This window comes from Bremia lactucae, linkage group LG4 (genome assembly GCF_004359215.1).
Source record: "Bremia lactucae strain SF5 linkage group LG4, whole genome shotgun sequence".
Lineage (NCBI taxonomy): Eukaryota > Oomycota > Peronosporomycetes > Peronosporales > Peronosporaceae > Bremia > Bremia lactucae.
The window spans coordinates 5,288,152-5,312,004 of NC_090613.1; the positions used below are offsets into that span (position 1 = coordinate 5,288,152).

A 23,853-nucleotide genomic window follows, 5' to 3' on the forward strand; every position below is an offset into this window, starting at 1 on the left:
CTGGGTAACTTCTTGAGAAGTGTCCAAATATTATTATTATCGGCGTCATAAATTTTGTCAAGCCGAAGTCTACTTATTTGTTTTATTGCTATCATGTGTACCAACTTCAAATAGTAGGACAGTATTGTCATGATGGACTACTGCTACTTTTAAAGGTACGTGATTATCTGCCAAATCGTTGTGAGAAATAGTGCTATTAGCTGCGTTCCGGAGACTACGCATACTAGGTAATGCGTCGCCAAAGCGACACACAATCACTTTAAAAACACGCATCAACATTTTGCGCTTTTTCGCCCGTTGTGCTGATTCCGCAGACTCGCATGTCATTGTCTTCCAAACGTCGAACGCAACGTCGCGACACTCGCTATTAGCCATGATGCAGGGGATGCTATCACAAATAAAACTTGATTGCATTAGCGGCCTTCGACAGCGGCGCGGGTGCAGCCTATGGTCTTTAAGAAAAGCGTATACTTGCATACAGGCGAGCGACACGTGCGCGTCGTTCAATACCATAACATCGAAGGTAGCAGCACTTAAGGGGGGTGCATCTTCTCCTTTTCGAGGCATGAGGTAAATTATTAGAGCCTCTTGTTGAGACAAATAACTGGCTTCCTCCGGGTAAAGCGACAGCCCCGTGTAATTCCCAGATGACATTGTTAAGTCTACAGCTTCAACTAATAAGTCATGATGCTGCCGCTTCTTAACGCTTGGTCCCATATTAAAAAGCAGTCGACCGCGCTGCTGTGTAATATGTGTGAGCCCTGTCCGTGGATCATACTCGCCAATTGAAACATTCTTGCAAGAAGAAGTCATGACGCAACAAAATATGACATAAGTTTGTTATTTATCATTCAATATCTACCAATAGGCTAAGTACGACTGATGCTGAAGTCCTTCGACTTTGACATTGGCGGCTCCACCGATAAAATTCCTCGGGACAACTTTCTCGAGTTCACTTGCAGCCATTCGTCATTGTCTGCTGATTCGCCCTGATGAGGTGCAACATAGCACCACAATAAGCTTTATGAAAGAGCGTATATCACAGAATCGCCAAGCTTCCTACTTTGTAGTGCACCCGGATGTACTTGCCCTCGACGGCTGCAACCTTGGCCTGTACGGATAAGGTCAAAAATTGTTCAGCGCGAGCTACAATATTGTCAGAAGCACTTGTCCAAACTAAACTGCAAACCTCCGAATTTTCAAATCTGATAGTTGATCCTTTTACCGTAAGGTACTTTCGAGCTACAGCTCTAATTTTTGTTGAGCTTTTAGGCATGATAATTCCTCCATTCCTGGACCTTATTGCAGCTCGAGTCTTTTTTAGAGGAGACAGTTCGACAGCGGACTTGTTGACTGCTTTTGCCGAGCCAATAGCGGTATCCTTTTTACGCTTGCCTAAGTTGTCGCATATCGCACTCTTGACCACGGTGCCACCTCGTCGCCCGACGCCAACACCAGATAATGCACGATTTTTGACCCCTGCTGTTTTAGCAATACAGCGGTGACAAAGCAATGAGAGAGGAAGATTTTCAGCTGCTGTGTAAGCGAGATCAGAGTGAATGCAGCGAACATGAGCCCAAATTTTGCACTCTGAGCATTCAAACCATTGTTCCTAGTAAGCAAGAGTGTTAGTATTCTACCTGAAAAGTGCACACGTAGTATAAATGTACCTCAACTTCCACAAAAGAGTTATTGCTGCTGCAATACTTGTTACATTTGCAACTAAATACCCACGGATCTTTTCCCATAATCTCGAAACCGCATTGAGGCTCTTGAAATAATTGTTTTAAGAATGAGTCCATATCAATCCGAACACTGTCTGGATGACACTTGCAAACCTATGTAATTACGTCATGTTAGGACCTAACGAGTAGACTAGCAAAGGGTATATGTCTTCATTGCTGGACCTTAGCTTTCAATCCATATGAAATCCAATACAGTGTGGCAAAGTTGACAGCTTCAGCGATATTAAAGCCTAATGTATAGTAAGTAGCACAGTTAAAGTTACGAGTCTTTCAATAATAAATTAGGGTCATCGCCTTACCCAGATTAAAGCCTTGGTGATATGTTGCTGGGAACGTGATGACAAACTCTCCAGGCTTTTGATACGCTCGATAAAATGGAACCCCAAATTCTTTTAGCCGGGCCGGCGAAATTAGAGATGTTTTGTGCCGGAGAAACTAAATTTATGAACGGAAATATCCCAAACATATAATGAGATTCATAAGGTACGCTGAAGTCAAAAGCAATATAGAGTACCTGATGGCATTCGTGGTGCTTTTCAGGAAACATCGACTGCGCGGCTCTTTCTAGCTGATTTGCTGCCAGTAAGCTGTTAGACTATCGAACAATCATTTTCTAAAAGCACGACAATTTGTTTGTACCAGCATATGGAGGAACACCATACCAGAACTTGGGCTTTCCTGTGTGCAAGTAATTGATACTGTAGAGATCCATGTCTTCCTGCATAGGCAACCATACATGTCAATGTTTTGCTTGTAAAAAAGAATCAGTGACCGCATACTGTGTGGAACGCAAACATTGCCCTCCACATGCCAAAGTAAAGCATGGACTGTGTGACCCCCGGTAAGTCGATTTTGCGAAGAATTGTATTGAGGTTGTTCAAATTCCACGATAACGCGTCCGCCTTGCCAAACAGCGACGACTATTACATTATACATCCAAAAATATGTTACGTCGAAAAAAAGCTTCTGTCTGACTGTAGTATGATTCCAACCACAATGTCGGCTCCATAAGTAGGCGGGTCCATTGTTCCTCTCAAGCCCTTCCAAAACTGCCGCTCTGCTTCCAACGGACCTTCTGTTTCTAAAATAAAAATGAGCTTATAAACAGCATCCTATGCAGCGAGCTTGGGAATACCTTTTGGCTCATCGTCTTTCGCATCGTCAGCCATGTCAAAAAATTCAGCAGGGCTCATCGTCTTCCTTTCAACGAGATCCACATTAAAAATACCCTTTTTACCAGCTACATGCTGACACACAGGGGCCTTGACTTGGCATTCCAGTTGTTTTATATCATACGAGCGACTGAACCAGCCGCGAGGAGGAATAACCTTTAAGTATATATTTATCCGAATCAACACACATAAAAGAATAAATCGTGCTTCTCATTGATTTTATTAGGTATTGTACCTTGCAAATACCGATTGTGACGCACTGAGGCTCAATTACGGTGCGGATGTATGTGGCGAATGACTGGAATTCGGAGCGCGTGGGATAGAATTCCGGGCACCAGCTGCCGTCCGGAGACAGTGACTGGGAGCTCCCTTGAGGGTCGCGAGAGTCCATAAAAAAGAGTTTGGGTATGTCAACGATCAGCAACGCTTCGTAGAAAAACGTCTGATGTTTTAAACAAGTTTTTTTTCAAAGCGAAATAAAAATTATAAACGCATTGACGCATTTTTACTTTTCAGTCCACGATAAACGCAACAAATACTGACTCACCGGATAAAAGGACTAGCAACTAAATTTGACTTCAGAAAAATCAAGCGAAAATTGCAAAACCAAAAAATGCCCACTAAACATCAATTTTAGAAATTTTGCCAAAGAGATTCAAAGCTACATTCGGTCAGTCTGGCGCTTAAGTTTAGTCACGTGATGCTTAGAAGCAAGCTCATGCTTTATTATGAAGCACAAGCAGAGCCATTCAGCGGATCCAGCTTTCTGTCAACAGCCCTTTCGCGTTTTCTGAGCATTTCCGCTGATGGTATGTATACAAGACTTGACAGTGCTCAGTCGGCCAGCCTTCAGGTTAACCATACCAAACATATACGCCATGCTGAATTGCTTACCATGGTCATATTGCGATGGCCAATTAGTCGTGTAATGTCTTAAGGAGACGGATAAAACGGTCGCAAAGAATTTACTAGTGTATATTCATGGAAAAGTTTGTTTTTTAGCCCCAAATCGAGCATTTGCCCCGCTCCTAATCTACTTTTGCGCTGGTTGGGTCGCTTCCCTTCAATCACTAAAATTGCTGGTATGCGTCCGTCGCGCACGGATGCGTGTGAATGGCGAGCATTAAGCACTGATCCTTAAGAAATGATCACTGATTATATCCTTCCCAGACGGTCTAGTGATAGCGTCATCGATGACGGCAGTTGCCTGACAAGATAAGCACACGCTTACTCGCCCTTTATACACGTTACAATCCTAATCGTAGCATTAAATTGAAACATCACTACTACGTTCAACAACACCACGCTTGACAAACTTACCAATCAAATCCTTCAAAGAGACCTGAGCCTTGTGTTGCTGTGGTTTCTTTTATCGACCACTGACGATTGCGGATGTCGGATAATCCCATTGCTTCGGAAATCTGTGGATCAATCGTCGTCTTTGTCAGCTCGAAAACTCCGACAGAGTTACTAACAGTTTACACACCTGTGCAGCATTTAAAGCCCCCTTTTGGTCCTGTTTATTGGCAAATACAAGCAATATTGAGTTCTGCAGCTCTTCCTCCTGCAGATAAATCAAGTTTAGAAATAATAATCTGATGATAAACGACCGAAAAAAGCAAAGGCTCCATCTACCTCGAGCATAGCGTGCAGCTCCTGCTTCGCAATGTTAAGGCGATCAACATCAGCCGAGTCCACGACGTAAATTATGGCGTCGGTGTTGGGATAGTAGCAACGCCAGTAGGGCCGGATGCTCGTCTGGCCGCCCAAATCCCAAACCTGAAACTTTACATTCTTGTACTGGAGTGTCTCCATATTAAAACCAATTGTGGGCACCGTCTGCTCGATCTCATCTGCCTGCAGTCGGTCTACCACAATCCGCGATAAAATGTAAGCTTTTATTGCGAGCATAAGTCACCCTTCTGCCTAATTCAACGTACATAATATTGTCGTTTTTCCAGCATTATCGAGGCCGAGGATGAGAATGCGCACCTCTTTGCTACCAAACAGCGCCGCAAACACTTTCGACATAGCAATTCCCATTTCGCACTGTTGAATTATTAAGGGTAATCAAATAGTAGCAGTTTACCGAATTGGACATTAGCAACGTAAAACTTTTCATTCGTTTAGTGGTTAACTTAAGGGTCGGGATTAAATCGCGGCTTTTTGTTTGGAGACTCCACATCGAGTATTATTGCTTTGAGAGCGTGAAAGCCGGTAATTGCAGCTGCATTTGCAGGTCGATGCATAATACTTTTCAATGCAGCGACAATATTTTCGTCGTGAAGCACCGCAATTCGTCTGGAAGTGTTTGGGTTGCTACTGCGACTTTGTAGGTGCTGGAGGTGGTCTACTTTTCGAACAACCTCAAAGAGCGTTTTATCGTTATGCAGGTCGTTATGTCTTTCGAGTGAGCTACGGACGTAGCTTATCACGACAGCTGGAAACTTTTTGATCCAGCAGCCCAATACTGCGAACGGAAAGTTATCGTATGCATCAGAAAGATTGAATATGCTTTGCAGTATGCTGGCATCGGGGCAAAAATGAATCAAACATTTAAGCAAACCCGTCATCGTCTCAGGGCTTTCGGTCGGATTCACACAAGCCAGCACTTTGCGCGCCGCTTCCATAATAGTAGTTTCAGCGGTGGCCGATTGTCCCGACTGGAGCTCTGCGACCACAAGATCCCACATGCCGTACTGCTCCCATGAGGTCCACTGTAACGACGAGAGTACGATATTAGCTAGGCGATTCTTAAATATGACAAACTCACGCATCACGACACGGGTGCACAGTGCATTCAGTGTGACAGGCGTGACAAGTTCCAGAAGAAGCTGCACAAGCGCTTCACTGCGACCCATGAGCTTGGACAGGTACGGATGCTCATTGTTCGAAAATAAATACGGGCACAAGACGACCACGGTAGCAGTAACAGCATTCATCTCGTCCTTGGAAACAATCAATGGGAGCTCTTTCTTCATTAATGCACAAGCTTGCACCCGCGCGTCGTCAATTTGTTGGCTCAGATTTAAGTCCTTCACAATATTCTTAGCCAAGGTACCGCCGACAGCTTCCACAAATAAAGCGTAAGGTTCTAAAGCAATATCAGGGCTCTTTAGGTCACGTCGAGAGCAGCAAAATGCTAGAAGACGGTAAGCAATAGTGACATCTCGGGCATACATAGCCTTCAAAAACGGAATATATAGCTCCGGAGGATCACTAAGTACCTGATCCAGCATTGATACAAAAACTCCTGCAGAAGTGAGATTTGGAGAATCCGTCAAGGATATGTGTGACGATACGAATAATTTTTCTAGCGAGACATGAAGGAATGTACCCAGAGGAGCAGCAATTTCGATACCGTTGCTTTGGCGAGTCCATAAGATTAACACATCGTTCAAGCACTCCATAAAAGCCTCTGAGGGACAAGTACAAGGATCGGGTATCGTTTGCTGAAAGCGCTCAACGTCATCACGTCCAAGTGTTACAATTATTTCAGGAATATCAATTGCACATTTTTTGGGGAGATTCACAGTAAGTGGTGTCGTAGCATCAATCGCGCTAGCCATCTCGGTTGTAATTTCTACCGTTTGCTCATTTTCCGGCAAGAAAGACAAGGCGCCCAAAGAGTTTGTGTCAGATGTTGAGCCACCACCGCCCATGCTAACGTCTGAATGTGGGGGGCTCTGGGAACCCAACGGAGACGTAGCTGGGCTATTAGCACCATTGGGGCTGCTTCGGATTGGCGACTGCTGAATTGGCGATTGTCGAACAGGCGAATGCATAGTGGGGGATTGCAGTGTTGGCGACAAGATAAAACTTGGAGATCTTCCAGGACTGCCTCCAGCACTCATAATTGAATTTGAATGCGTTTGAGTCTGGTTCGTTGTCGATGCAGGGGGGAAGTGCTCCGGAAAGATACGGTGAAGCTCTGATTGCAATTCTGAAGCACTCGATAGCAGCATGGGGAATGACTGGAGAGGAAGGATAGACGAAACAACACCAAGCTTTAGAATCATCGCAAACGCAGTGGATACACCCTTCTGCATCAGAACTCGATTAACCGCCGATGCTGCAAATTTTTCCACTGCAAACACAAGAAATTGAATCATGGAGAGTGTCACCATCGGATGACTCTTAAGCGATTTGACCTGTTAACCGAACCATCGTTAGCGACAAATAATGCATATGAAAATCTAAACATTGCAGCTCATACCATCAATAGTATGGCCGGTTCCACAGTCATAATATTGTCGGAAGGTTTGAAGTATAAATAATCGAAAAACATTGCAAGCTGAACTCGGGCCAATACACTTGGTGTTTTACTGCCGTGGCTATAAGTCCGCGAATCAAAGGTTATAACAACACTCAAATTTGTATCAAAAGCATTTGTTGCATACATACCACAGCAGGTAAAGCCACCCTAGGATATGATAACGCGGGGTAATTTTGGAGCTTAAAACTTGATTGGATGGATGATATACCGCGCATATGTATCGTACGAGGTCGGGTACAAGAGCATCTGATCCTGGGCTGCTCAAAAATTGCGAGGAAAACCATTTCTGGTAGCGCGTTACAGATCCAGCATGAACACGCTCCTATTTCCGTGAATTAGAGTTACTATTCGCATTTATGGCATTATTTCCTGCCAACAGTTCAGCGTACCATCATAAAGAGCAGGTATTCTTCCATTCTCGGATTCAATCGGAAGGCAAGATATTTCGGAGGCGTCGGAATCGCCATTAACTGAGCCACCGAGTAGACATTTACATCCTTCTCGGGCTCAGGAGTGTCCCGAACGTTTCGCAATTGTTTCCAAAGCATACTCATTCCTGGAATCTATTCGCTCAGACAGACATTAGGCGCTTTTGAAGTATTACAGAAGAAGCCCGCTTTCAAATTCTACTTACATCCTTTGCATCACTGAGCACACGCACAGTTTCTCGTCCAAGCTGTGCCACATCTGCCTGACGACGATTCCACAATGTCGTGCATAGTTCCACCTCTTGCTTGAGTAGACCCGCATGCTGCAAAGCACTGTGATCAAGTGAAATTCTCACAAAAGTGTGAAACACAAACGGTATCAACGCAGAGCACGAAAGGAGCCACGCTTCGTGCTCGATAAGGATCCGAAGAATTGACGATGCCAGCCAGACCGTGGTGCGGCTTGGATCGCCGCCAACCAAGTATCTCATCAAGCAGGCAATGACTTTGTCCACTCCCGAGGCGTTTAAATGCACGAGTTCTCGCACGAGCCATAGCAACTGACTGCGGCACACAACAAGCAGCTTTACAAACTTGAGGTCGATGAGTTTCTGCAGCCAGCCCATGCAATTTTTGTAATTGTCGCTAGCAGCTACCGCGGTCAAATAGCGAAGATGTTGCTTGGCCAACGTTGAATCGGTCAACACCGCATACAACAAGGCAATGTCTGGCTGAAAAGGCAGTGGCGCCACGCCTTCGGCAGATTGTTGCTTCAAGATAGCAAGCGCGGTAGCCTCGTCTTCGCCTTGAATATTCTTTTGCATATGATAGAAGTGCGCATACCATTTGCGGTCCATTTCATCAGGAGCGTCTAGCGGAATATGATTTAAAAGCTTTGAGTGAGGTGTAGGTGCCGCATTGCCGACCGAGGGCGTGGAGGTCGTGGGCGACGAGTGGCTGCTTCGGGATTTAGGTGGCGTGTCATCCACTGAGGGGGGAGAAGGTGGTATTCCAGGTGGAGGTGGTGGCGCGCTAATAGGTGTAGAGGTTGGCGAGCTAGGTGGAGGCGGAGCCGAGGGCGGCGGAGGCGGAGGGCCCATAATGCGGATTTGCTTTTAGCTATATCATTAACCTTGACAAGACTTTATAAGTAAAGGAAGAAAATAAGATCTCGTAGGATACTTGGAGTTTAGAAACCTAGACATTTATCTATTTAATGATGATATAGTTTTGGGCGCCTGTTTGTCAGTCGAATAAGGAAGTTACACGTCCTCCGTAACGAATGCCAGTCTGCGATTGTTTGGCGAGAGACAATGGCATAGCTTTGCACATGCCCTCCGTCGACTTCAGCTACACGTCATGTGACGGATTTTACATTGAGATTAATGGTCGTACAGTAATTGTTTTCTTAGTTTAATGCTGTAGCCATTCCTTTAAATATACATACCCCGTCTTAGTGACCAGTAACCATTGCTCCTTACAAAAAATGAAGGATGAGCACGTTAAGCGTGAGGCTGCCATGTTCGCGCGCCGCCGGGAGGAAATGGATGCACTGAAACTAGAGCGCAAGGAGCGTCTGAAGACGTCAGTCACTGCTAGTTTTAGTGGTAAGCAGAAGAAGGAGCAGCTGCGCGCGCGGAAGCAGCGTCTGGCCTCGCGCCGGAATGAAATGGAAGCACTGGACCTGGAGAAAGTGCAGTACGAAGATTTTTACGCCGACAAATCGAGTTTAATTGAGGAAAATGGTGTAGGCGCTAATGCTGAAGCGTTTTCCGCGGAGGCCAGTAATTTTACGCGCAACAATGACCTAGAAAACAATTTTAATTCCCGCTTGAAGCTTACGGTGGCATTAGGAAAAAATAATATCGACGCTGTGGGAAAAGAACTGTCTAGTTTCTTTGTAAAAGAAAGTAAAGAACAAATACAGCTAAGAATCATGGAAGGACAGCGTCCGCTAGACTTGGCCAAGAGAGAGACGCCACTGCTCGCATCAATCTGTGATAAAGATCCGATTCTAGACCATCCAAAACGACCGAAGTGGACGTATAAAATGTCTAAAGGAAAAGGTATGTGAAAGTTGGTACTATTATGTACCGGGCTGTAGTGATGTGTTGTTTGTATTTGACAGTGGACAACAATGAGAGTATCATGTTTGATGAGTGGCTTACAAAGATCCACGACAAACACAATAACGAACATTTGAATCATTTTGAGCACAATTTAGAGGTATGGCGACAGCTGTGGCGAGTAACGGAACGTGCTACACATATAGTAGTCGTCGCTGATGTGCGCAATCCGCTTCTGCATATTCCTGCTTCTGTATACGACCTTGTGACGAACGAGTTAAATAAGCCAATAGTTGTGGTACTTAACAAGATCGACCTAATTCCGACTGCTGTGGTGGAACTTTGGCAGCAATTTCTTGTCACACAATTTCCTAAAGCAGTATTTGTCTGTTTCTCCTCTCGCTGTAACGCCGTCCATGGAAATAGTGACGTGAGTACTCGTCGACGAGTGCTAAGGTAAATCAATGAGTTACTTAAGGATGTGTTAAACATTTTAATAAACTTGATTAATATGCTCAGCAAAAAGTTAGAGGTGGGTAACGCAATGACAATGAAAGGAGCTGTCGATATCCTCGTGGCTTGTGATATCGATGCTACGGAAGCACAGCAGCTTGTAGAGGAGCTAAATGATAGCTCAATCGAACAAGAGAGTTTGTATCCGGAAATGACGCAGAACGAGAAGAATACGAATGGTAGGCGTCGTAGCAGGCGTAAGCGGAATAATCAATGTGTTGTTGCTCGTCGGGACGAGTCTTTAATTACGATCAAAGTTTGCCAGCATTGCGGATGTAATGATGCTGGTGTCGCATGTATGTCATGCGCAAGTATGTCATGCGCAAGTGGTAGCCGAATAAGTAGTGCTGATGCCAACGTCGCAAATGAAGCAGAAGCCATCGCTCGCGGTTATTTGCTATGTACTCGATGTGATGAAGAGGAACACGCCGAAATGAGGGGCCATTTCCAAGTGCGCTTGCAGTCAGCACTGGCTGCTGAATTGAAAGATTCATCTACATTTGGCAGTGTTGGGGCTACTGGGCAGACTAGAGCGCCAAAGGTGACTATCGGACTTATTGGACACCCTAATGTGGGCAAGTCTAGTGTGTTGAATGCCTTGGCAGGCAAGAAGATTGTTAGTGTATCACATACTCCGGGGCACACGAAGCATCTTCAAACAATCATGATTTCACCTGAAATCTGTCTTTGTGATTGTCCTGGTCTTGTTTTCCCGTTTGCTGGCGTGCCTAAGCATCTTCAGGAGCTCAGCGGATTGTACCCGTATTCACAGGTAATGAGCACGTGTGACTCGATTTTGTAGGTTAGCTGTGCTCTGACATTTTGCGTGGGGTTTTGCTAGATTCGAGAGCCTTACTCAGCAGTTCGCTTCCTTGCGGAGCACGTTATGTTGGAAAAAATATTGAACTTGAAGCCTCGAACGCAGCTTTTTGACAACTTACATGAAGAATTGGTGCGTAAATTCTTTTAAAAGTGTTAGTATTAAAGTTTTTTTCTCTTCTATCTATTTGCTTTGGTAGGAGTGGACGCCTTGGACATTGTGTGAAGCGTACGCCGAAAAGCGCGGTTATCGTACAGACCGTCGTGGCAGACCTGATCACCAGCGGGCTGGATCTGAGTTAATTCGCGACACGGTCGATGGCATTTTGCCTTTGTTCTTTATTCCGCCTGACTACACGGGCAAGGATCTTACGCCGGCAAGTGTTTTTAAGCTTTGCGGGCACGAGGATACAATAAGTACGAGCGAAATGATTGTTGAAGATAAGCATGATAACGCTGACGAAGAGGAGCAAAACGAGAAGGCCGCAGCACAAGTTATACTTAATAATGAGGCGTTTTCAGTACCTGTAAACGCATTTAGTCTCTTAGATTCCGACTGCAGCGACGGAGACAGCGATTAATAGATACTTGAGTTACAGCGTCTAGCGATATGATTTCATAACCACGCTTTGACATGCATAACAATCATACAGTGATGTAATACAGTCTAGCACGCTCCACGTCTTCCACAGGACACTCGGCAAGCTCTGCGGCAACACTTGCAACATCTTCGGGCGGCACTTGCACTTCGCAAAACTTCAGACCCGAGAGCACAATCTGTTTCTGTACGAGATCGTGCGTCACGTCCGCACGAGGAACATGGCACAACAAGAAGATTCGCTCGACATCATCGTTCATCGACAGCATTTGCGTTACAGTGGTAAAGAGTAGCGGCAGCAGCTCGCACTTGTAAAGCACGTCACCCGCTAGAACAACGTCTACATCCATCAGAGCGCATGGGAATTCTTTCAGCAACGTCTGCGTTGACACCTCGTCGCCCCAATACAGCGAGCGAGCAGTTACGACGCTTTCTTCTCCATTTATTAAAACGTTCTTTGCTAAAAGCTCTACCACTTCTTCATCACCATCGGTAGCGAGACACTTTTTCGCTCCAAGTTTGGACGACACGATGCTGCAAATGCCCGTACCGGCTCCCAGCTCCAATACGCGTTTGCCACCTACGAGCTCGGGATGGTGCCACAGATACTGCACAACGGAGTCGGATTGTCATATTATCACATTCTGTTTAGTGCAGTCCAACACAGCTGCTTACCCGCGAAAGGAAATGCGAGCCTGTCCAGAGCCGACTGCCCGAAATCTCTGTCACGTTGGCGTTCATCTCGGCCAGCATAAAAAGTGACGCAGCGACGGGTAGCTCTTCCATCTGGAAGACCTTTACAATTAAATCACCTACGACTACGCGCTTGGTCTCATACTCGACACTAGCTCGCCAGTCCGCCTCGTTCGATGACGTGGAAATTGCGCGGCTGCGTGCTTCTGTCACTGTGCTGACATCATTGGCGCGTATACTCATGAAAACGGATTAAAAACGTGGATACAATTACGTATTACCCTATAACTTTAGTATAATAAATTTACTGACTGACTGGATACATTCTGCAATAAAGCATCTTAGCGCTCGACATTAGAAATTGCTTTGCGCAGCAAGTGCTCAAGCGCGAGAAAAAATTCTCTAGACGGGCGGCGACTGAGTACCCCACGCTCAATTTCTCCACGCTGCTCATCAAACTGGTTGGACTTAAATGTATACGGAATCCCAACGCACTTGCATGCCTTCTGAATTGCCACTTCCATACCCGAAGGATGCTGGAAACATCCGTCACGTGCGATAAATTTCCCCATCCAGAAGAGACTTTTGCCTTGAGCAGCTGCTAATTTCAAAAACAGTGTGCAAATTTTAAGCGTGGTCACACACTCTTCACGAATGCTCAGGTTTCGCAATATCTTAGAGTCTTGCTCAGCGTCAAGCGCTTCAATGTACTGCAAAGCCTCGAAAGAAAGGGGCTCACGGCTCTGGGGATATTCAAGCCAGTCAAAACGTGCTTCGGACAAGTGGAACCAGCTTGGAAGGATACATCCGTGGTCGATAGGTACCATTGAATACGGCTTCATTTCGCCAATCAATAGGATATTGCCCGGGTGCCGGTCCGTATTAAACACGCGTAAGTCTAATAAGGCAATGCGGTGCACTTGTTCCACGGGCACAAATTTGCAAGCTTTTTCAAGATGAAAGGGCATGCCGAAGCTCTCCATGCTACCGATGCTGCTCGACATGAAGCGCTGAACGGCTCCTCGCCTGGCTCGCTCCGCATTCGGAAGCCGCAGTTGAGCAACAGCTGTAGGCGGTACACCACTGAATCCATTACTGAGTGAATCAAGCAAGTACGCTACCTCTTCACGTACAGCTCCTTCACCAGCCATCAGACCTTCTCGTTCGAATTTTTCTTCGTCAGCAGGCTTAAATAGCGCAAGTTTCTGGCCACTAGATCGAGATTGAACGGCGTAAACACCGCCTTCGCCCTCGCTTATAGGATCGACCACGAGGTCAGGTGTGGTAATTAACTCAGCTACGTCCCAAAGCATTTTGAGCTGAATGCCACTTCGCGGGCTCATGCGTTGTAAACACAGCTTTGCAAAAAAACTAGCTTTACCTTGCCGAGCCAGCTGATGGACATTGACAAACACGTCATTGGCCGGACTTGTATACTGCGAGACACATTTTTGTAAATGACCAACTATAGGTTTGTACACCGCAACAGTCTTTTCAACGACTTGACAACCGAGTTGCAAATTCTGAGCAACATTTTGAACGATTCGGAGCTCCTCATCACTGAAGTATTCGGGAAAGAAAGTAATATGGGCGTCATCACTGGCAGAAAACTCACACAGCTCTTGAAATAGTGCTGCACGCTTGAGTTGGCTCAGCGATAAATCACGAACGGACGACTGCAATACTTTCAGCGGCGATGCTGATGACGTCGGGTATATTGCACTGCTTTTTGCCTGTCGCAGGCCAGAAAGGGCTGGTTTGTTATTGGAGCTGCTGAGATCGTATAGATTGTCGCTTCCAGTTGTATTCGCTTTGCTTAGGATAGAGCTGCGATCTGATCGCGGTCCGGTTTTCACATTGTCCTGTGGCTCGTCGTAATACTGCTGCTCACACTCGGCAGACCCTGTCGCGCGATTTTCAATACCTGCCTCGTTCTGGTTACATGCACTAACTCTGTGACTCTTTTGTGAAGCAACATGGCGGATGTTCTTGTGAAGGATCACAGGAGTCGAGGTCCAGGATATCGCCTGACGCCAACGAAAGCGTACAGGTGTTTGCACTTCTCGCACTACTTCCTTCGGATTCGGACTCATTACCTCCTGAGTGATGAGACGTAGCAGATGCTGCGATAGCTTTCGAGACGTTGTGGGGTTAATTTCTTCGTTGACACGAGCTGAGGTCGTCACCATAGCTGGCCCGAGGCTTAGGTGCCCTCTCGCCCTTCGGTCAAAATATTCCCCTCCTTTGAAAACGATTTAAAACGAATCGTAACTCACTGCAAAAAGGCGGCGCGCGCTTCCTGGTTTAACTTGAAATTGCTGCCACTTTGCTTGTAAGAGATGCGCACCACGCTTTCAATTGCGAAGTAGTTGTGATAAACGAAAAGCTGCGACTTTTAAAATCTCGTTGCTAAAGTTATCTTGGCGATCCAAGGAATACCGGAACCCGGGTGACGATAGAACGTTGAAGGTTGGATGATACTCTAGCACACTAATTTGCACGAAGGCGATGAATTTGAACTAATTGTGGCTGCTATGATAGGGTAAGAGCGGATGGTCCCCTAACACCGTCGAGCATTTACGCAGACTCCCAATGAGGGTTAAGTTAATTAACAAGTTTAGAATTTCTGACAACCACGCGGGATGTTACACCGCTACCAGACACATACTCACACATGTATGTGACATGTTTATCGTTGGCCAGCACAAATCGCTGTTATTGCCCTTTTAGCTCGTCACAACCTGCGGAGACCGTGCCTGCGTTTACTTTGTCAATGATTTGTCCCCTGCACATGTATTACTCACATGAATTGATCATATGATTGCTACAACAGTAGGTGTACTGGAATTATTAACAGGTGGTTTTCTATAATTGCAAGTATAGCGGAGACACTTCCTGACACTTGGCTCGCTGGCTATCTGAAACTAACAGGATTTATCGTGAGGACAGGTGGCTTTTTTGTGTCAAACAGGAACATTTGCGGAGCCAGCCCTCTGTCGCCAGTGGTGCTATACCAATCAACGGATCTTTAAGGCTATTTGCTGTTACTACTGGCCAAAATCGTGTGGTATATCGTCCAATCGCAGCCTCATTCATCCGGTGGCGATAGTCATTAGTCCGTTCTCACAGAAGTGATGTATATTCGGTGCCATCTTAATTAAGCTTGTTGACGCTTTCCCCGCTTAGGGTGTCTACCGCTTAACGCACGTCATCGAGTCAACGATAGCTAAAAGCTGTGCCGTCTTCAGCAACCATCCGTAGTCAAGCCGGTAGGACGCGATCCATTGCCACTTCAGCTGCCATGATCACACCTTCTAGTATCGCCGGAAGCTTTGGGGCCATCAACTTGACAGCTTGCAGCACCGCACCCTCGTGGAACACGCAGCCACCTGCCAGCCGTTCGGCCACCGTCACACTGAAGCAACTAAGTGGTTTCAGCATGCGTAATTTGTCAATAAACGGCACGAGCGGTGACTCGTTGCTTAACGTGTATTTTAAATTAGGTAAGGCTGCTTTGAAGGGATCGAACAACATTTTATTGCTTAACAAATTTTGCGCTCTCCTTAAGTGGTTGATGGCCAGTGTGTCTATAAAAGTGAAGTGGCACAGAACACTTTAAATCCCGTGTGGGTGCCATTCCAGTCCCATGGAGACGGAAGCGATGGACTGCAAAATGTGGAAACTCTGTTAAGTGGCGGCACTAGGTTCCACATTGTCGTTGTGCGAGTGCACCACCACATGGCACACGAGAGACTTCGATGCAATTCTCACTCACTGAGTGGCCGCTTGTCTTACGGAGACGACATGCCGATTCAAAACTCGCGATCATTTGCCGACGTCAGCAACAGTTTGGAAAATGTGTACGAAGGTGGCACGGATAAAGCAACAAAAGACGCAGGATCGCTACTACATGCAGGTCAACAACGAGCTTCAGCAAATGTATTTGAAGAAGAACTTTTGAATTTAAGCTTTGGCATGCGGGAGTTCGAGCCGCTCCCGGTTGCTCTATCAGATATAATGAACCTGCCATTGAACACTTGTTTGTTCGACTTTAAGGGCCACACGTATGTACATCGCGAAGTGCTTGAGCTCTTAAGTGAGAGGGGTGTGATTGCACCGAAGCATTCGAGAAGGAAAGGGTCTGCTATTCCTTTGAAGGACTATTGTCTACATGAAGGCGTCGACGCACTCAAACGCATAATAAATACGAGGCAGAAGATTACAGATTTAACTAGACTGAATGCAGTGCAAAAAGAGCGGATTCGGAACAAATTGGTGCAATCCCAGCAGCGTATTGTAAAGGAACAGCAGCGCACAGCACTCGAGGAGCGCATTCGAGCAGCGAGAGTCCAAGTAGCAGAAAAGCAACACACTTTAGCGCGGATGAAGGCTGTGATGCAGGATGAGCGAAGGACTTTCGAGACAGACATACACGTTCCTAAGGCGTTACTGAGCACGATGCAGATGAGTTTACGCTACAAAGATGAGCGTCAGAATATTCTTGAGCGTCGTTGCGAAGTGTTGCGCGCAGCGCATAAGATTCGTTCTCGACAGGCGATGCTCGTGAAGCAGCTCGGTACTGTGTATCCGATCGAGTATGTTGGGGCTGGTGAGTATAGTATACGCGGTATTCGTATTGCCAATTCGGACCTCATGGGCGGCGGCAGAAACGACGAGGAGATGATTTCCACTGCTCTCGGGTACATTGCTCACCTCGTCTTTATGCTCAGCAAGTACCTTCAAGTAAATCTCCGTTATCGTGTTGTGCCATATTCGTCGCGATCTTATCTTAAGGACGAAATTAACGACCCTATTGGCGAGTACCCATTATACAAGCGAGGTGTCGAGAAGGAACGTCACGAGAAAGCAATTCGTTTTCTACGCAAAGACGTGGAGCAGGTATGCCGTACTTTGTTTTTTTCACGTTGCTGTCGGAAAGAATTTTGCTGACACTGCTACTTGCAGCTTTTGTTTGCACGAAGCTTGGATCCCACCTTAGAAGCTCCTATTTTGGCTCGATTGAAGGAACTTGCAGATGCCGAATGTGCATGGCTTGCAATTGATCGCAATTTGAGCAATAACGCGAGTAGCAGCGCCGACACTGGGACTATAGTGCCCAGATAAATTGAACATAAGCACGAGGATCGCAAAGCAAAGCGTTTAGTGAAGCCTCAGACTCTGACACGATCAGCAAGATTGAATCTGTGCTTTAAGAGACTGAGGTGTTCACTCCGATTTTTTGAGTTGGTACCAGTGTCTCACGCTTGCAAATTTTAATATCGTGAAAGCTTTGGACATAATTCATGAAAATGCAACAGCGCGAAAACGCGCCCTGGACGGCTCAATACGCGGCAGTGCAGTCCCACCAACATCATTTGCAATGTCCAGCTCCTCTTTCAGGTAGCAAAACAATACAGGTGAAGAACTGGTCTCTAGAATTAAAGCTCTGAGTCGACACATATTTTATGTTAATGTTGTCGAGGCATAAGGAGTTATTAACTGCGTCGTCAGTAACGTGTGTTCCAATACGGCAGGACATCATTGTACGCATCTGCATCAGACAAAATTGATTTTTCCTTACAATGAGTTGGTTGACATTAGGCTTTTCCATACATGCGCAATAAGTGTTTACCGAGTAGATTCCTGTGATAGGCTATAGTCTTGCAGATATGTGCACGCCCTAGTAGCTCCGTGCACATGTTGGTAGTCGATCCGGCAAAAACTGTGGCTTGCGACTTCCTACGCGGCGTCCTTTATTTCTGAGCGGTATAACGGTTCATTTCGACCTACGGAAACGATAGTTTGAGATTTGTAGAGGCGCGATGAAGTCGCAAAAATCCTGCACGACTGTCATATTCGTACAAGGGCTTCATGTTTATTTGGCGCTGGGCTACCAAAGGTCTTGCTGCCAATGTCCGTCAGGAAATGTACCGAACGAGGAGTCACTGTTCTGCAAGCAATTTTCGCCAGCCCCCCCTTATACTTAAGCACAAATTGCAGCGCCAAATTTTGTTACTAAAACTAAAGCCATCGAGGTTAGCTACTTAGAACCTTCCTGGACACACTGCAACGGGGCACTATGACTTGTACTGCTTGGAAGACTCTTTTAACCATTGCTTTAAAGAGGGTTATAAGAAAACTGTATTTATTAATATTAAGTTCTTCTGTTTCTATCTATTTAATACTAAGTTAATTACAAACTAATAGAAAACATGTAATAATGTCTTATCTGTCTCTCTCTTTGCGCGCGTCCAGCGCTGACAGGACCGCTGAGAAAGTAGATACAATGGCCTATATCTACCAATGGATAAGCTTTCCGAATATTATTATGCAAATTAATATTCTCCAAATATTCTCTACCTTTTAGATAATATATTAATTAACAACCTTTAAGTGTTAATTTCTTGTAACGATATACCCGTTACATCACCCTCCCTTTAACGACAATCATTCTGACTGTCATTGGGAAGAGTGGTCACTACAAGGCCACTTTATTAAAAACGATGTTGATTGGTCAGAACCATCATTTTCAATTCTATCGCATGGTTAACGAGTCCATGCGGTCAGTGAATAATGCGGCGCCTTCGGCTGCGGTTCCTGCAGCTGCGGGCGACGAATTATTGTCTCTTGCGGCAGACGTTCCGTCTGCCGTAGTCTCATCTTCTCCCGCAACTCTAATGTTGCGGGTGCACGTGGTGATACACCACGTGAATGCGACCCCTCTTTGGAGGTCGACTCGGGGAGAACAGAACACTCGCCTGATCATCGTCAGGCGGTTGACGATGAGCCTTCGAATGAGGGTGCTCATTCGGGTAGACGTGCTGGTAGCATTCGCTACAGCATGTTCGGTTCCGACGATGAGGATGATTTCTCATCGCCAGTACCGTCTCCCGCGCCGTCACCCGATGATGACGATGGCGTAAGCCATATCGTAATAATTGACGAGGCAGCTGGGAACGAGGGTCCCAGTTGTCATGTGAAAGTGGATAACCGCGCCAGCAAACAAGATAACTCGTTCGCTGCCCCTTCACATCACAGTGGTTTAGAAAACGTTTCACAAGGAAACGGTGACCACCGTGGGAATCCACCAATGGTTGTGGCGGAGGAGGGGAAATTAGATCTGACCCATATGTCGGATCTAGAGTCGAAGATCGATAAACTCGATCACTTCCTCCATAATTTGGAGGAGGGACTTAATCACGAGCGCGGTAAGCGTCGCTCGTTAGAGCAGACGGTACAGGCTCACCATATCGAACGGTTGGAAGACCGTTCGAATAGTGCGAACTCCATGTTGGAGTACGAGCGGAAATATCACGCTCTTCGTGATGAGCTGTCTTTCGCTCATCGTGATTTCGAGGATCTTCGGACCCGGCATGAGAATCTCCAGATTCAACATGAGAATCTGGTTCGTGACCTCAATAATCTTTTGGGGATTCTTTAAAAGGGTGATCACTGGATTTGGATGACAAATTTGATGTCATCATAGAATTACCCTGGCTCAGAAGGTATGAGCCATGCATACGCTGACAGCATCAAGCCGTGACGATGCCTGCATCTTGTTCATCAGATGGCCATCTGATCAACGTCTTAGAGCGTCAAGCGTGTGGATATCCTACGAGCGGCTGCGATGGCCTCACTTGTGGTTACGTCGTTTGCACAGACTGCACAAGACCTCAGCGTGAGTACCCATCACACTGTGGAGTTAGACCCCGATGGCTGTGCACAAGGACAGGGAGCGTCGAAGTTCGACCACTCGAATAAGCTGAGTTAAACGAAACAAAGATGCTGGCTTAGAAAGCAACATCCAAGAAAATATCAAACACCTGTTTATAAGATACAGTGCGAAAGTCCTAGATCGAGTGGAGAGTCGATCGTAGAGGATTTCGCTGTTATTGCGCAACCACAGCTTATGCGTAACCATAAGTTGTATGCAAATCTCAAGAATTGTATATTTTCTGCAAGCAAAAAAACACTTTTTGGGTGTATTGTGGCTAAACGCGGAGTACGCCCTGATCTGGAAAGATCAAGGCGATCATCGACTGGCCTGTGCCAGTCAATGTAAAGGGACTTTGAAAGCTTCTCGGCTTAGCGGCGCACTTTAATAAGTACTCCCGCAATTATGCCGAAATGACGGTACATCTTTCTTTTTGTTGCAGATAAAATCGTTTATGTAAGGGTATTAAGCAAATCGTAATACAATCGCCAATACAGGCGATTGCAGACCAAAAAAGGTTGTCTATTGCGCCAGCGATTTTTCAATCGGCTGTGCGTTAACGCAATATAGCACAGACCGCAAATCGCGTCGTCTCCTTTCAGTCGCGTCGGCTTAACTAGCTGAACGCAATTACCCAGTGCGTGACAAGGAATTCCTTGCCATGAAATATACACTGGCTAAGTTTAGGGTCTATCACTTGGGAGATAGACCGTCCACTGTTTATACGGACCATGCATCTTGACGCACGGCCGTAAACAGTCTACACCTCTCGCAAAGAATGGCGTTATGGCTGTCTTTCTACGCGGAGTTGCACTTCTCCGTAGAAAATAAACCATGACGCCTTAAATGTTTTCGCTGATGCCCTTTTGCGCCGGCCAGATTTTATGCCGGCTCTGCAAAACAATAATGAGGATAAGCCCACTATTGCAATAATCAAAAGTGAGCATGAACCAATTGTTGCAACAATCATACCTTTTATGCTGGGCGTCTCCGCCCGTACCATCAGTACGAGGCTTCTTCCGATACCGAATCACTCCAGAACAGTCTAAGGCGTCTATCAAAGCCGGGTGGTTCGGAGCTAAAGTCTCGGACAGAGTATGGTTCTCACGAACCCGACGATTTACTACATTCTCCAAGGATGAGATCTTTTGACGAGCTGTCACCAGCTCATTTTGAAGGGACTGATGTATCCGTTCATTCGCCCGTTGATCAATCGCAACTCGCGCACAGTTTTTCTACTGGTCACGAGAAACATTGTCGACCATCACCGCTAACTCGCGACGACGGCATCGCCCGTGATCAATGTCCTTCCTTAAATAATGAGAGGTGTGATCCAAGTCACGATGTAAATTCGGGTTCGGCGACAAGGCGAGCACGATTTTCCCTCGTCCTCCAAGTCCATTGACGAATTTAAGTGGTGAATAGCGTTTTCTTGTTGAAAGCTTCTCGAGCCACCGGGAGGTGAAGAGTGAAGAGGGTTCGAACGAGTTATCTCGTTCGTTGGCGAGGGGTAGCCACCATCGCATGATATTTAAGATATAGACGCAATACGACATCATTTCGATTGATTGGTTGATTTAAGTTTGAATCGACCCCACCAATCGTCACAAGACACGATTGTGCAGTGCGCAAGTAGTCTCCATACATAGTTCTGTATTGATATATAAAAGTCAGTAATGGATAGAAGATCGTTATGTATAAACTTAATATATTAATTCAATTTTACTTTTACTATATTATATAGCCTTAGAATTTGCCTTTAGTAGCTAATACTTGTTAGCTAATTAAAACCTTCCTCTGCACGTCGTATACTTGAAGCAGTCGAGGCGCCCCATGTAATGGGCCTTTCCTGACATGATACTAAGTTTCAGATAAATGTTACTTAAGTATTTACCGTAGACAGAAGGACTGGATCATTGCATTTAACGCAATCATGTTTGCTCTTCCATTTTTGTCAGTGGCCCATTTTGTGCAGAACTCCAACGCTGGTTCGGTGGACTGACAATAACGGAACTCTGAAAAAATGGAAGAGCAGACATTCTTTCATTTAATGTAATGATCGATTCCTGCTGTCTACGGTCAACCTACCCTAACATGTAGTGACGAATGTGGGCAGTAATAAATTACTGCCCATATACATCGGCCCGTTTCGTTAAGTGCACCGCCAAGGCAATGCGTACACGATCGAGCTGCCATGTAGGATGCGTACGCACGTCTCGATCAGAGGGTGTCATTTAAAAAAACTATAGTCGGTCATGTGAACGACTTGTAACGAACAAGGCATTCTTTGCTAGTACTGATAACAGTACACCGATTACAGTGAAGATGGGGTGTAACGGGCTTAGAACTATTCGCTCCGTCGTTCACAAGCCACGTCGATAAACCTTCAGAAGTGGTCCCGTTCTCAGCTTCCTCGTGCCGTGCAACGCTTTCTTGCTGCTTCTTATCCTTCAATTGATTCAGTCTGTCCATATACTTGTCCCTCAATGAGCTCCCTTGCTCGCCGCGTTTTAATTGTAAGCCCATATTCAATTTTTCCACCGTTGAACTTAACAATGGAGACCTTGGTTAACACCTCGTTGGCAGAAGACATGGTACTTGGGCTCATCTTTCAGAGGACAAAAGCTCGTGTATGCGAATAGCTGTTAAGAACTGAACCAGGCAATAACAGAACAAGCAAATCGAATATTGGCATCGTCTGCAACACAGGATGATATCAATTTTTAACCGAACCAGGATTGTGGCAGCTATCGATTTTGAGCTGACGCAGGCCATGGCAGACTTACTTAACTCGCAAGTGCGCGAGCTCTTCAGCATGCACGTGGTAGTCGGCGCGATGCTTTTGTATTTCGCCATCGTAATTGTTGAAAGTTCAGGCAATGCGTGGCGCAGCAAAAAAGACCCGAGTCCAACGTAAACCTCACTCCCATCGAACTTGCGTGTCTCAAGCTTGCGCTGCCTTACGTCGGGTGTAACGGGGCACTGCGACTTGTACTGTTTCAGTACAAGTCCACTTCACACTGCTTCAGATGTGAGTGGTGCCTCTCGTTAAGTAACGTACACTGTACGTGTAGAGGAAGACTTCTCTTAAGGCAAGTTAGCTTAAGAGGGTAAAATGAAAACTGTATTAATATAGTTAAGTGTCTTTGTTAATCTATCTTTGTAAATGTTGTCTTAACTATAAACTAATACTAAACATGTAAATGAATTCTTATCTATCTTATCTCGTAACTCTCTTTGATTACTTCTACAGCTGATTAGTCTGCGGAATAAATAGACATAATGGTCTATACCTATTTATGGATAAGAATTCAGGAAATTACTATTTAAAGTAATTTCCTCCAAATATTATCTACCTTTTGGATAATATTAATTAACAATCTTTTATTGTTAATTTCATGTAACGATACACCCCGTTACATCACCCCTCCCTTAAACGACAATCACTCTGAATGTCATTAGGTGGAGTGGTCGCTAAATGACCACTTAATTTTTAAAATGATTTTGATTGGTCAGATCCATCATTTTAAATTCCATCGCATGAAGGAACAATTCATGCGGGGTGAGGATAGTGTTGAACCTTCGGCTGCGGTTCGTGCAGCCGCGGGTGACGCATTGTTATCTCTTGCGGTAGACGTTCCGTCTACCGTAGTGTCTTCCACTCGCACAACACTTGGTGTTGCGAGTGCACGTGGTGATTCACCACGTGAGTACGACCCCTCTTTAGAGGTCGATTATGAGTGCGAGTCGGACGAAATGGCCGACTCGGGGAGGATGGAACAGTCGCCTGATACCCGTCAGGCGGCTGATTATGAGCCTTCGAATGAGA

The 23,853-nt window shown here is 45.7% G+C and overlaps 9 protein-coding genes across 9 annotated transcripts; 2 read left to right on the forward strand and 7 right to left on the reverse strand.

The window, feature by feature from the left end:
- Positions 1-69: 69 nt before the first annotated feature.
- On the reverse strand, positions 70-813 carry CCR75_000095 (uncharacterized protein; the record flags this gene model as incomplete). The annotated part of the gene is made up of 1 exon (XM_067958203.1): positions 70-813. The coding sequence occupies one exon, from the start codon at positions 811-813 to the stop codon at positions 70-72; it is 744 nt and encodes a 247-aa protein (XP_067816909.1).
- Positions 814-825: 12 nt separating this feature from the next.
- CCR75_000094 (uncharacterized protein) lies at positions 826-3,820 on the reverse strand (the record flags this gene model as incomplete). The annotated part of the gene is made up of 13 exons (XM_067958202.1): positions 826-989; positions 1,064-1,111; positions 1,190-1,612; positions 1,671-1,838; positions 1,908-1,975; positions 2,045-2,180; positions 2,260-2,332; positions 2,369-2,463; positions 2,525-2,665; positions 2,738-2,826; positions 2,881-3,073; positions 3,153-3,359; positions 3,812-3,820. The coding sequence occupies 13 exons, from the start codon at positions 3,818-3,820 to the stop codon at positions 870-872; spliced, it is 1,770 nt and encodes a 589-aa protein (XP_067816908.1). The 3' UTR covers positions 826-869.
- Positions 3,821-4,233: 413 nt separating this feature from the next.
- CCR75_000093 (uncharacterized protein) lies at positions 4,234-4,967 on the reverse strand (the record flags this gene model as incomplete). Its single annotated transcript, XM_067958201.1, has 4 exons — positions 4,858-4,967; positions 4,553-4,785; positions 4,404-4,481; positions 4,234-4,356 (listed from the first exon to the last, which is right to left on the reverse strand). Exons 1-4 carry the CDS (start codon positions 4,958-4,960, stop codon positions 4,234-4,236), a joined length of 537 nt encoding a protein of 178 aa, XP_067816914.1. The 5' UTR covers positions 4,961-4,967.
- A 43-nt stretch (positions 4,968-5,010) lies between these two features.
- CCR75_000092 (uncharacterized protein) lies at positions 5,011-8,721 on the reverse strand (the record flags this gene model as incomplete). Its single annotated transcript, XM_067958200.1, has 5 exons — positions 5,011-7,068; positions 7,134-7,251; positions 7,322-7,515; positions 7,583-7,756; positions 7,828-8,721. 5 exons carry the CDS (start codon positions 8,719-8,721, stop codon positions 5,056-5,058), a joined length of 3,393 nt encoding a protein of 1,130 aa, XP_067816912.1. The 3' UTR covers positions 5,011-5,055.
- Positions 8,722-9,107: 386 nt separating this feature from the next.
- On the forward strand, positions 9,108-15,015 carry CCR75_000089 (uncharacterized protein; the record flags this gene model as incomplete). The annotated part of the gene is made up of 7 exons (XM_067958197.1): positions 9,108-9,687; positions 9,750-10,143; positions 10,207-10,972; positions 11,042-11,152; positions 11,220-12,233; positions 12,301-14,779; positions 14,852-15,015. The coding sequence occupies 5 exons, from the start codon at positions 9,108-9,110 to the stop codon at positions 11,598-11,600; spliced, it is 2,232 nt and encodes a 743-aa protein (XP_067817108.1). The 3' UTR covers positions 11,601-12,233; positions 12,301-14,779; positions 14,852-15,015.
- CCR75_000091 (uncharacterized protein) lies at positions 11,665-12,553 on the reverse strand (the record flags this gene model as incomplete). Its single annotated transcript, XM_067958199.1, has 2 exons — positions 11,665-12,225; positions 12,293-12,553. 2 exons carry the CDS (start codon positions 12,551-12,553, stop codon positions 11,665-11,667), a joined length of 822 nt encoding a protein of 273 aa, XP_067816271.1.
- CCR75_000090 (uncharacterized protein) lies at positions 12,652-14,499 on the reverse strand (the record flags this gene model as incomplete). The annotated part of the gene is made up of 1 exon (XM_067958198.1): positions 12,652-14,499. One exon carries the CDS (start codon positions 14,497-14,499, stop codon positions 12,652-12,654), a length of 1,848 nt encoding a protein of 615 aa, XP_067816910.1.
- Positions 15,016-15,611: 596 nt separating the features above from the next.
- On the forward strand, positions 15,612-17,434 carry CCR75_000088 (uncharacterized protein; the record flags this gene model as incomplete). Its single annotated transcript, XM_067958196.1, has 3 exons — positions 15,612-15,813; positions 15,879-17,209; positions 17,276-17,434. 3 exons carry the CDS (start codon positions 15,612-15,614, stop codon positions 17,432-17,434), a joined length of 1,692 nt encoding a protein of 563 aa, XP_067817109.1.
- Positions 17,435-17,611: 177 nt separating this feature from the next.
- CCR75_000087 (uncharacterized protein) lies at positions 17,612-18,392 on the reverse strand (the record flags this gene model as incomplete). Its single annotated transcript, XM_067958195.1, has 2 exons — positions 17,924-18,392; positions 17,612-17,756 (listed from the first exon to the last, which is right to left on the reverse strand). Exons 1-2 carry the CDS (start codon positions 18,007-18,009, stop codon positions 17,612-17,614), a joined length of 231 nt encoding a protein of 76 aa, XP_067817100.1. The 5' UTR covers positions 18,010-18,392.
- Between the last annotated feature and the right edge of the window lie 5,461 nt (positions 18,393-23,853).